General features: G+C 41.9%; 1 protein-coding gene across 5 annotated transcripts in view; it reads left to right on the top strand.

Annotated features, from left to right (window-relative positions):
* Positions 1-5,560: 5,560 nt before the first annotated feature.
* inpp5b (inositol polyphosphate-5-phosphatase B) overlaps positions 5,561-13,108 on the top strand; it is a 171,868-nt gene continuing 164,320 nt past the window's right edge. The window contains exons 1-2 of one of the 5 annotated variants that reach the window (XM_072548556.1): positions 5,561-6,302; positions 7,574-12,470. In XM_072548556.1, the coding sequence (XP_072404657.1) occupies positions 12,277-12,470 (194 nt within the window). In that variant the 5' untranslated portion in view covers positions 5,561-6,302; positions 7,574-12,276. Of the gene's footprint in view, positions 6,304-6,422; positions 12,471-13,108 lie in introns of those variants that run through there. The other 4 variants (XM_072548558.1, XM_072548560.1, XM_072548557.1 and 1 more) reach the window with 4 other exon arrangements.

The raw sequence follows: 13,108 nt of genomic DNA, 5'->3' as shown, positions 1-13,108 counted from the left end.
TTACAACTGGATGAGTAGCAACAAAGATTTTTAACTTTTTTTAAGCATGCAGCTAGATCACACTTCGAATAAAACATCATACTGGTCAAAATTAAGAAGCCAGTTGCAAGGTCTTCTTGAGTGAAAGAGGGAGGAATTTATTTACTTCCATATCTTAACAAAAATGATAACACATCAAACAATATGTAAACACAGATAAAAATCTTTAAAAAGGGAAGAGTATCTAGTACAAAAAGGACGATCAAGAATAGGCAATTTAACAAGTCCTAGGATACTTGAGGTGCTAGCTTTTAATTTGAGACCTTATTTATTCAATTCATGACATGTATCCTCAGCAGTATGTCTTCCAATGTTCCATTTTTTCTGGAAAATGCATAGACAGAGATAGTCTTTAGTGCTTTTCCTACTTCTTTTGTCCAAAAAGCTGTTGCTGGAAATGCTGTTGGACTGTATATTCCTATGTTTGGTTTCACTGCTTTTTCAAACTCAAAAGAAACTGCAGATGACTTTCATTTTAATATGTAAAACTTGCAGAAAGGCATAAATCAAACAGAAGAAACAGATCTGAGTTTCAATGCCTTTTAATAACAATGTCAAGTTTAGCTCAGACTGTTTTTTTTATGACTTCAGGAACTGGCTCAAACTATCAGGTGACCATTGCGGCCAACTTATGTCAGTGGTTTTCTTTTCTTGAAACCATTTCAGTCATGAAAATCTCAGGGAATAAAATCAGAAGATGAAAGTTGAAAATTGATAGACCATTTTTGCCACTACCATGACAAGATTGAGACTTGGTGTCATGTCACATGTGATGGCATAAACCCATAAACTGACCTTTATTTTGACAAACACTCATTCATTGTAGCTATTGGTGCATTAATTAATCTTATCAATTCGCCTAGCTGGTCTTGCACATTTCAACATCTGAGAACTTGAGATCATCCAAACATAAGCTGTCCATGTCTAAAGTTGCAGCAAAGCTCACTTCCCCATGACCGACGGGGATTTATGGAATATGATTCTCTCAAGCAATGACTTGACTTTAAAATTCTCATCCTTCTTCTTACATCTTACACAAGCATGTTATTGATCTAGGTTTGTTCAATATATCGCATCAGTTATATGACACTGATCTTTTACCATAAATTCTGTGTCCTAAAAGTTAAATTCTTGCTCAAGAAAGGACCAGTCAATTTAGCTTCAGGAGTAGCAGGTTGGTTGCAGAAACAATAAATCTGAACAAAATTAGTACACATTAGGATAAAGTGAGAGATGATAGTACGGGTTTGTTAAGGGGGTATTGTGTTTACTAACTTGCTAAAGTTTTATGATGAGATAAAAGGGAGGCTAATGAAGGTAATGCAGTTGATGTGGTGTACATGAGTTCCAAAAGGGATTTGGTAAAGTACTACATTAAAGACTAGTCAGCAAGGTTAGCGCCCATGCAATGAAAGTAACCGTAGCGACATGGATTACAAATTGGTTGAGTGATAGGAACCAGAGTAGATCTCAGAGATCCACACAGTGGGGAAAAAATACTTAGAAGGAAGGTAGTTTCAGACCACAGCTGCTAACTAAGAGAACAAAGTCCCAAGATTCCACACTTTTGAACAAACAAAAATAAACTTTACAACACAACATTGAAGAATAAAATAATTTATTGACATATATATATATATATATATATATATATAGAATATTTCCAGTCTAACATCTATAATTAACATATGGTAAATATGGGCAACAGACAAGTTGTAGTCCTACAGTCCTCAGAGCACATCAAATAGCAGGAATGGTAAAGGCAGATCCCTCAGATTTCTCAGTAATTCCCTCAGATGTCAGTGATACTGTGGGTCACCAAATCTCATTAAAACTGTGTCCTGGACAAAGGATTCTTCACTTTTGAACATCTAGCTTCAAAACTCTCTCAAGAGCTACTTACACAGATTTCGTCAACAAATGCTCATGCCAGTTAACTTGCTCTCCTTTCCACGTACCATCGATTCGTGAGACTCCAGATTCACCTACCTCATGAGCTCAAGTCCAGCTTTCCTACAGAGAGTTAGCTTTGGTAAGCTGATTCTGCTCTGGATTTCTCTTTTTCCTAGCTGTTAACAGTTCTGAACAGTTCTAAGTCACTAGACTGTAAATATTAAGGTTAGATTAGATTAGATTAGATTCCCTATAGTGTGGAAACAGGCCCTTCGGCGCAACCAGTCCACAGCAACCCTCCAAAGTGTAACCCACCCAGACCCATTCCCCTCTAACTAATGCACCTAACACTATGGGCAATTTAGCATGGCCAAATCACCTGACCTGCACATCTTTGGACTGTGGGAGGAAACCGGAGCACCCGGAGGAAACCCACATAGACACAGGGAGAATGTGCAAACTCCATCCAGACAGATGCCCGAGGCTGGAATTGAACCTGGGATACACTTTCTTCCCTCAGATGCTGCCAGACCTGCTGAGTTTTTCCAGAAATTTCGGTTTCTGCAGCATCTGCTGTTTTATTTTAGTGTTTCATAGAGCTTTTCAAAATCATGAGTGGTCTGAACAGAGTAGATCAGGAGAAACTGTTTCCATTGGCAGAAAGTTCAAGAAGGTGAAAGTGAGGACTGCGGATGCTGGAGATCAGAGTCAAAATTAGAATGGTACTGGAAAAGCACAGCAGGTCAGGCAGCATCTGAGGAGCAGGAAAATCGATGTTTCGGGCAGGAGCCCTTCATCTGGAATGAGGCTGGGAGCCTCTGGGGTGGAGAGATAAATGGGAGGGGGTGGGGTGGGGCTGGAGAGAAGGTAGCTAAGAGTGCTAAGAGTGGATGGAGGTGGGGATAAAGGTGATAGGTCGGAGATGAGGGTGGAGCGGATCAGTGGGAAGGAAACTTGGTTATCTGTCCGTTTTTTTGCAGGTTCCTCAGTGTGTTGTTTATCCTATTGGTGAGCTGTGGGGTGGGGTCAAACTCCCTCTTTTGGTACGTGTTGGTATCTGCAAGTAGTTGTTGCGCTTTCTGGATGTACTCTGCTTTGTCCAGGATGACCATCATTCTGCCTTTGTCTGCTGGTAGTATGATTATGTTCTTATCATTTCTTAGTGTTTTTAGTGCTTCCCTCTCCTTGGTGTTGAGGTTGTGTGTTTGTCTTTTCCTTGTTATCAGGGGTACGATACTTTATCTCACTGTTTGTTGTGTCTGTTCTGTTAGTCCATTGTTTCTGAGTGTGCATTCTAGTGCTGCTAGGAAGTCTGCTGTCTTGGCATCCCTGTGGTTATAGTTGAGTCCCTTGGCCAGTATTGTTCCTTCTGTGTCTGTGAGCTGTCTGTGGGAGAGGTTTCTAACCCAGGTGTGTGTTGTGGCGTCCTCTCTTTTGTGTGTTAGTTTGGCCATTTTTTCTTTTAGTGCTTTTTTTTGCGGTGTGTGGTCCTGTTCTGTCCTATGGTGACGACCTGTTCTATGGTCCGGTCCGGGTCCATTCCTGATGGGGGAGATACTAAACGAGTATTTTGCATCAGTGTTTACTTTGGAAAAGGACATGGAACACATAGATTGTAGGGAAATAGATGGTGACATCTTGAAAAATGTCCATATTACAAAGGAGGAAGTGTTGGATGTATTGAAGTGCATAAAAGTGGATAAGTCCCCAAGACCTGATTAGGTATACCCAAGAACTCTGTGGGAAGCTAGGGAAGTGATTGATGGGCCTCTTACTGAGATATTTGTATCATCAATAGTCACAGGTGAGGTGTCAGAAGACTGGAGGTTGGCTTACGTGGTGCCACTATTTAAGAAAGGTGGTAAGGACAAGCCAGGGAACTACAGACAAATGAGCCTGACATCGGTGGTGGGCAAGTTGTTAGAGGGAACCCTGAGGGACAGGATGTACATGCATTTGGAAAGGACTAATTAGTGATAGTCAACATGGTTTTGTGCATGGGAGATCCTGTCTCACAAAACTTGATTGAGTTTTTTGAAGAAGTAACAAAGAGGATTAATGAGGGAAGAGTGATCTATATGGACCTCAGTAAGGCATTTAACAAGGTTCCCCATGGGAGACTGGTTAGCAAGGTTAGATCTCACGGAATACAGGAAGAATTCACCATTTGGATACAGAACTGACTCAAAAGTAGAAGACAGAGGGTGGTGGTGAAGGGTTGTTTGCAGACTGGAGGACTGTGACCAGTGGAGTGCCACAAGGATTGGTGCTAGGTCCACTACTTTTCCTCATTTATATAAATGATTTGGATGTGAGCAAAAGAGGTATAGTTATGCTGATGACACCAAAATTGGAGGCATAGTGGACAGCAAAGAAGGTTACCTCAGATTACAACGGGATCTTGATCAGATGGGCCAATGGACTGAGAAGTGGCAGATGGAGTTTAATTCAGGTAAATGCGAGGTGTTGCATTTTGGGAAAGCAAACCTTAGCAGGACTTATAAACTTAATGGTAAAGTCCTAGGGAGTGTTGCTAAACAAAGAGACTTTGAGTGCAGGTTCATAGCTCCTTGAAAGTGGAATCGCAGGTAGATAAGATAATGAAGAAGGTGTTTGGTCTGCTTTTCTTTATTGGTCAGAGTATTTGGTACAGGAGTTGGGAGGTCAAGTTGCAGCTGCACAGGACATTGATTAGGCCACTTTTGGAATATTGCGTTCAATTCTGGTCTCCTTTCTATTGGAAGGATGTTCCGAAACTTGAAAGGGTTCAGAATGATGTTGCCAGGGTTGGAGGATTTGAGCTATAGGGAGAGGCTGAATTGGCTAGGGCTGTTTTCCCTGGAGTGTTGGAAGCTGAGGGGTGACCTTATAGAGATTTATAAAATCATGAGCATGGAGAGGGTAAATAAATAAGGTTTTTTCCCTGCGTTGGGGGAGTCCAGAACCACAGGGCATAGGTTTAGGGTGAGAAGGGAAAGATATAAAAGAGACCTAAGGGGCAACTTTTCATGCAGAAGGTGGTGTGTATGTAGAATGAGCTGCCAGAGGAAGTGGTGGAGGCTGGTACAATTACAACATTTAAAAGGCATCTGGATGAGTATATGAATAGGAAGGGTTTGGAGGGATATGGCTGGGTGCTGGCAGGTGGGACTAGATTGTGTTGGGATATCTGGTAGGTAGGTGCGAGTTGGACCAAAGGATCTGTTTCTGTGCCGTACATCTTTAAGACTCTATGAGAAACAAAACAAAAATGATGCATAGAAAATTATTTCATGCAGCGAGTATTGAAGATCTGAAATGCATTACCTGAGTATTACGGAGGCTTTTAAAAGAGAATAGGAAAATTATCTAAGGAGAAAAATATTTGTAGGGCTTTGGGGAAAAGTTAGGAGAGTGAGATTTCATGAGTTATTCCTGAAGGCCTGGCATTGCCAGCACAGCTAGAATGGAGTCTTTCAACTTTGGTTACGTTTATCATTTCAGAAGATTTGGACCCACTAAACCGTGACCACGAGCAACATTTGTGACTCTTTCATTTTCTAAACCCAGTGACACACAGATTAATGCCCCCCTTCCCCAACCGAGGCCAAGTAATTCGTTCCAGACCTTCTCTGTCTTGTCTGAACGCGACACGGGCTGGTGTTCCCCCCCAACCAAATTGAGACAAACGGGCGTCGAAATCCTGTCGATCCTTCCTCTTTAAAACTTCACATCTGCAAGCAATATCATTACATTTTCACAGCAGGGTACTCTTTAACGCAAACTGTGAATGGAATGCGATGGGATATTTTTGGAATTTGCAAAGATTTAGGGAACTGAAATCCAAATTCCAGCTATTCGCCCAGCAAGAGAAGCAGAGATTTTGACATTTGGAATCGAACGTGGCAATCTCCTGAGCTGTCTGCGGACTGTCAGCGGCAGAGGGTGGAGACAGGGTCCGATGATCAGCGGTTTTTGGAAAAAAAAGCAGAGTGGGAGGATACGGGAAAGATTGGAACGGAATTGCAAAGAGAGAGAGAAAAAAGAGGCATTGCAAAACAAAGCGAGCGGAACAAACAAAGCAAAGTAGCGGAGCAAAAATAAATGACTTTAAAGGAATAACGGGGAGGGATTGCGAAACTAGGGAGTCGCGGACCAACCGGGTGGAAAAGTACAGGCGACAAGAGGCGAAGGAGAAAAGGCAGGAACCGAAGCCAGCCGGGGAGAGAAGGAACCTTGCACCGTCCCAGGGAGGGCATTGCAGCAGCATCGGCAGGAGCCCGGGGCACGTGCCGTTGCCAGGGAGGAGGAGGAACACTTCCCCCCCGGTTGCCATGGACCAGTCGGGTGTGCTGCAGGAGACGCTGGCCCCAGGGCACTGCTGCCGAACAGTATCCTTCAGGATTAACCCGGGGCCGTCCGGGCCTTTGTCCAGCAGAGACCTCGACCTCGAGTTTTAGCTGGAGCGGGGATGGAGTACGTGGTCGTTGGGGGGGGGGGAAGGGGACGGCCTCGAGAGTCTCCAGCCCCTCCTTTAAACTATGTTTCCCTGAGGGAGCAGGCACAGACTCCAGCAAAGTTACAGTGTGTTGGGAGGTGGCTCACATGTTGGGTTGGAGAGCCTTTCAGACTGCTTTTATTTGTGGGATTAGGGCGCTTTTGTTTAATTGTTAAAAATCACACAACACCCAGGTTGTAGCCCAACAGGTTTAATTGGAAGCATTAGTTTTTGGAGCGACGCTCCTTCATCAGGTGATTGTGGAGGATACAAATTGTAAGACACAGAATTTATAGCAAAAGTTGACAGTGTGATGTAGCTGAGATTATACATTGAAAAATAGCTTGCTTGTTTGTTAAGTCTCTCATCTGTTAGAATGATCATGATAGTTTCACTTCTTTCATATGTAAATCACAAAACTTTTTTAAAAAAAAGTTACATTCTTAAGTTCGCTGTAAAAATTGGTGTCAGCCAGATAAGATGTTGAAGATGTTAGGCCCCTGTGTTCCCTGTCTGTGCCATAATGTTTAGACATTCTAATCTTAAAAAAAATGAGTTAACAGAGATATACGTGGATTCATGCAGTTTTTGAGCAAAGTACAATGTAATTCTGCAAGTACAAATTCACCCCACAAATGTATATGTGCATGTGTGTGTCTGTCTGTCTGGGTTGGGGGGTTGTGAGTGTATATATAATATATATGAGTGTAAAGGGGTTTAAGTCTGTGAGAAGGTGCATGTGGGAGTGTGCGCGTTTCTGTGTATAGGTCTGTCTGTCTGTGTGTGCGCATAGTGCAACGGTGGTCACCTGTAGTGTGACATGAACCCACATGTTTACTTGAGTATTGTTAGAAGTTGCTGGAAAAGCTCAACAGTCTGGCAGCATCTGTGCAGAGAAATCAGAGTTAACATTTCGGCTTGAGTGATCCTTCCTCAGGACGGTGTTAGATGGTTAGAAGCGGTGATTTACCATCTACCGTTGCAAGTCTTCATGAGAAGTTTGTGAGTAGTGGTGCAATGAAGTTGTCAGACCAAGCAAGACCTGGTCTAACCATTCCAACAATGCAACATCTCAGCTAATAATTGTTATACTAATCCAAGTCATAAAGGTGAAATCTTGGTGTAAATAAATTATATTTTCCGGATCATCAAAACACACACCAGATCATTAACGCCACACTCACAGGAATCAGATTCATTAGAGAGGAAGAAAAGGACAACCAACTCCCATTCCTAGACGTGATGGTACAGAGAACACCGAGCGGAGAATTCACCACAAAGGTATACAGGAAAGCAACACGCACAGACCAAGTCCTGAACTACGAAAGCAACCACCCCAGCACACACAAAAGAAGTTGCATCAAGACACTGTTCAAAAGGGCCACAACACACTGCAGCACATCAGAACTGCAAAAAGAGGAAGAAGAACGCCTCTACAATGTATTCACCAAAAATGGATACCCCCGCAATTTCATTAACAGATGCCTCAGGGAAAGACAACGGAATGAGGACATGCCACAACCAAAAGGACTAGCCATGTTACCATACATCAAGAACACTTCTGAACTTACAGCCAGACTATTATGACCATTAGGACTCATAACAGCACACAAACCAACAGCCACTCTCAGACAACAACTCACCAGGATGAAGGATCCGATACCCAGCATGAGCAAAACCAATGTAGTGTACAAAATCCCATGTAAGGACTGCACAAAACACTACATAGGACAAACAGGAAGACAGCTAATGATCCGTATCCATGAACACTAACTAGCCACGAAACGACATGACCAGCTATCCTTAGGAGCCACACACACAGATGACAACATGAGTTCGACTGGGACAACGCTACTATTATAGGACAAGCCAAACAGAGAACAGCCAGGGAATTCCTAGAGGCATGGCACTCATCCATAGGTTCTATCAACAAACACATCGACCTGCACCCAATATACCGGCCACTGCAGCGGACAGCTAGAACTGACAACTGGGAGCAGCAGAGACAAACCACTATAAATGCTGGAGGAAACAACACAGAATTCTTCACAGGAGGCTCCCAAGCACTGAGGATGTCACCTAGACAGGGGACGAAACATCTGCAACACAAATTCCCAGCTCGGCGAACAGAACCACAACAACGAGCACCCAAGCATCAATCTTCTCACAAACTTTGAATAAATTACAACATGTACCTTGCTTTTAGATGTTTCTTATGCAATTTTCCAACTTCTAGTTCCTCGTTGATTTAATCTCTCAAGAAACTCACTCAATTGCTTATTGTTCTTGCAAGGATTCAGGACACAAATAGATGCAATCTTTGCGAAGACAATTTAGCTCACTGAGCCTGTTTCACCATTTAACAAGATCACAGCGGATATACCTCCACTCCATCTTCCCACATTATTGCCATATTCCATGATATTCTTAATACCCCCAAATCTGAATACCTTTATCTTGTTTAATTTACCATCCAATAACTGAGCATACATATCTTTGGTCTAGAGAATTTGCAAGAACTCTTTTGGTGAAGAAATCTTTCCTCAGTCCGAGATGGTCAATTCTACATTCTGAGTCCGTAACCCTGTGTTCCAGATTCCTGAACCAGTAAAAGCATTTTTAAATATCCATCCTGTGAAATCTTTGAGTTTTATGTGCTGCAATTAGGTCAGCTCTCTAAAGTCCATCTAATGTAAGCCTAATTTACTTAACCTTTTTCAATGGAAAATCCATTCATCCTGAGAACTGGTCCAGTCAACCGTGATCATACTGCCTTTAGGGTAATAGCCTTCCTTAGGTAAGAAAACTTCACGTAGACTTTCAGGTGAAGCCTTGTATTGACCTGAAGGCAAACAGACCCAGAGCTCCCTGAATAATAAATGAGTTGGAGTTTAAGATGAAAAAGAACAAGTGAAATCAAAACAAGTGTCAGGTCAAAAATACATTTGAAAACTAAGCTGAATGCAAAAGGTTCAAAAGGGACATAATACAGCAAATAAGAATAACAATAAAGGATTATGAAAAAAAAACTAGCAGCCAAAGTAAAGGGAAGTCTTAAAAAGAATACTCTGCATCTACCTTTACAAAAGAAGTCAAAACCTTGGTGATGGAGGGGTTTAAAACTGATAAACAGAAGGAGTTGGTTAGTCTGTTGATGCTTAAAATTGATAAAGCACCATTGAAATGAATCCAAGGATATCTAAGGAAGTGAGGGTGGAAATTGTAGAGCACTGGTAAGTATCTTTCAATTCTCTCTGGCTTCGGGATGGTGCCAGATGACTAGTGAATTGCACATGTTGCACCCTTGTCTGAATTATCGATCAGTTAGTTTAACTTCAGTGGTGGGGTCATTTCCTGAAACAATTATTTGGGATAGAAAATAAGTGGAAAATGTATTTTCATTCAGAAGAGTCAGCATGGATATCTTAAGGGAATATTGTGTTTAACTAATTTGATGATGCTTTTTGAAGAGATAACAGAGAGAGTTGGTGAGGGTTATTGTTAATGTGATGTACATGTACTTCTAAAAGGCGTTAAATATAATGCCATGCAACAGATTTATGAGGAATGTTATAGCTCATGGCGTAAGTGGATCAGTAGCCACATGGATAAGATAAAGGCCAAGGGATAGGAAACAAAGAGTTAATGGATATTTTTTGGGCTGGTAGAAGACGTGTGGTGGAGTTCCCCAAGGGTTGGTTTTGGTTTGGACTTTGCTCTGCATGACAACCAGTCTCTTAAGGTGGCAAGCTAGGTGGACAAAGTACTGAGAGTCATAGAGATGTACAGCATGGAAACAGACACTTCGGTCCAACCCATCCATGCCGACCAGATATCCCAACCCAATCTAGTCCCACCTGCCAGCACCCGGCCCATATCCCTCCAAACCCTTCCTATTCATATGCCTCTTAAATGTTGCAATTGTACCCACCTCCACCACATCCTCTGGCAGCTCATTCCATACATGTATCACCCTCTGCGTGAAAAAGTTGCCCCTTAGGTCTCTTTTATATCTTTCCCCTCTCACCCTAAACCTATGCCCTCTAGTTCTGGACTCCCTGACCCCAGGGAAAAGACTTTGCCTATTTACCCTATCCGTGCCCCTCATAATTTTGTAAATCTCTATGAGGTCACCCCTCAGACTCCGACGCTCCAGGGAAAACAGCCCCAACCTGTTCAGCCACTCCCTGTAGCTCAGATCCTCCAAACCTGGCAACATCCTTGTAAATCTTTTCTGAACCCTTTCAAGTTTCACAACATCTTTCCGATAGGAAGGAGACCAGAATTGCACGCAATATTCCAATAATGGCCTGACCAATGTCCTGTGCAGCTGCAACATGACTCCCAAGTCCTGTACTCAATACTCTGACCAATAAAGGAAAGCATACCAAATGCCTTCTTCACTATCCTATCTACTTGCGACTCCACTTTCAAGGAGCTATGAACCTGCACTCCAAGGTCTTTCTGTTCAGCAACACTCTCTAGGACCTGACTCTTAAATGTATAAGTCCTGCTAAGATTTGCTTTCCCAAAATGCAGCACCTCTCATTTATCTGAATTAAACTCCATCTGCCACTTCTCAGCCCATTGGCCCCTCTGGTCCAGATCCTGTTGTAATCTGAGGTAACCCTCTTCGCTATCCACTACACCTTCAATTTTGGTATCATCTGCAAACTTACTAACTGTGCCTCTTATGAATACCTGCCTTTATTAGCTGTGGCATAGTGTTTATGAGCAGGGAGGTTATACTAGAACTGTATAAAAAGTTGGTTAGGCCACATCTGGAGTATTGTGCATGGTTCTGGAATCCAAATTACGGGATGGTAGTGAAAATAGTGGAGAAGGTGCAGAGGAGATTTGCAAGGATGTTGCCTGGGATGGAGGAATTAAGTTGTGAAGAGAGATTGGATAAGCTGTAATCTTTTTGCTTGGAGAGAGAGACCGAGTGTGTGTGTGTGTGTGTGTGTTTGAGATGTATAAAATTATGAGGCATAGAGAGGTTAAAAACAAATTAATGTTTTTGTTGGTGGAGGGATCAATGTCTAGGGGACATAGATTTAAGGTTTTGCGGAAAAGGTTTAGAAAAGATATGAGAAAAAGCTTTTTCACTCAGTAGGTGGTGGGAATATAGAATTCACAGCCTTCAAGGGTGATAAAGACTGAAATCCTCATAATATTTAAGAAAGATGTACATTTCCTAAATGCCTGCCTTCTGTGAATTATGTACTGGGACTCTCTGGTGCTCCCTGAATGGAAACATTTTCCAATTCCTCATTAATCAAAAAATATTCTGCTTTTTACCCTTCTCACCATGATTAACTTGCCACATCATATGCCATCTGCCATGTTGTTGCGCACATAGCCGACTTGACTGTACAGGCTCTTCAGACTACCACTTCATTTGTTTTACCACTTAGGTTTGTACTGTTAGCACACATGACTATGTTATCCTCAACTCCTCAAGTCATTAATATATACTTTAAATAGTTGAGACCCAAGCTCCTGTGTTCTGACAGAACACTCACTAGATAGTACCCAAACATATTAGTGTTGTCTGTAAATAGAGGCAGCCTTCTATTTGTGTGCAATACAGTAGCATATGCAATGTGTGATATTTGTTTTTAGCATCACCTCAGGATGTGCTTTTTCTGTCCCTCCCTGGCATGTTTAAATGACAGTCAAGTAAATGACTGCAGGTACTTGCTTTTGAATTCTTATTTAATTCTGACTTCAAGTGAGTTAGTCTGCCTGTATTGATAAATCCAAATTTGTCATACCAGATTTTATGATATATCTTGCCTTATTCAGTTTCTTCCATCTAACATCAATATTGGGAAAGGTTGCACTGGAATGGGAGGATCAAGAATATGCAGATTATCAGCTGTTTGAAGTGCACTGTTGCCAGGACTTTGTTAATTTGGCAAGCATACCATTCACTGGACTTTCAGCAATTCTGTCTGTTCCTTAGCGTTTTTTTGTATGCGGTACAAGGCATAATGCAACATGGAGAATCGATTGAAAGCCGTATTATTGGACTTGTGGAGTGCAGTGGCGAGTATGCGTAAGTTTCTGTTTTTAAACATTTAAAGTTTTGTTGTCAGTCTTGATGTTAAGTAGCACCAATGTTAAGAATTAAAAATACTTTTAAATTTACAAGCGATGCTGGCTGGGCTAACATTTATTGCCAGATAATGGTGAGCTGTCTTGTACCATTGCAATCCATTTGGTGTAGGTAGATCCACAATGTCAGTCAGGAGGAAGTTCGAGAAATTTGACCCAATGTAACTGAAGGAAATGCGATATATTTCAAAGTCAGGATGTTGAGTGGCTTGGAGAAGAATTTGCAGACAGTGGTGTTCCGATGTATTGGCTACCCTTGTCCTTCTAACTAGTAGTAGTTGTGGCTTTAGAGGTGACTGTTTCAAAAATCTTATTGATTCCTCAGTGGAATATTTCAATGTTAATAATAAATGGCATATTATAGCTAAACTGCCTGGCATCACGTCATAAGTGAGTAATTCAACTAAAGCAGTCTATGTCCTTGTGCAAAAATACATGGACAACACCCCGTCTTGAGCTGATAAGTGGCAAGTAACATGCCCTCTCATGAATGCCAGGTAATGACCATCTTCAATAAAATATTTAGCCATTTTGCCTTGGAATTTAATGACATGACCATTGTTGAATTCCCCCGATCAA

This window comes from Chiloscyllium punctatum, chromosome 27 (assembly GCF_047496795.1).
Source record: "Chiloscyllium punctatum isolate Juve2018m chromosome 27, sChiPun1.3, whole genome shotgun sequence".
Classification (NCBI taxonomy): Eukaryota; Metazoa; Chordata; class Chondrichthyes; order Orectolobiformes; family Hemiscylliidae; genus Chiloscyllium; species Chiloscyllium punctatum.
Note: the sequence above shows the minus strand (reverse complement) of the source record. Positions and strands in the feature narration are given on the sequence as shown.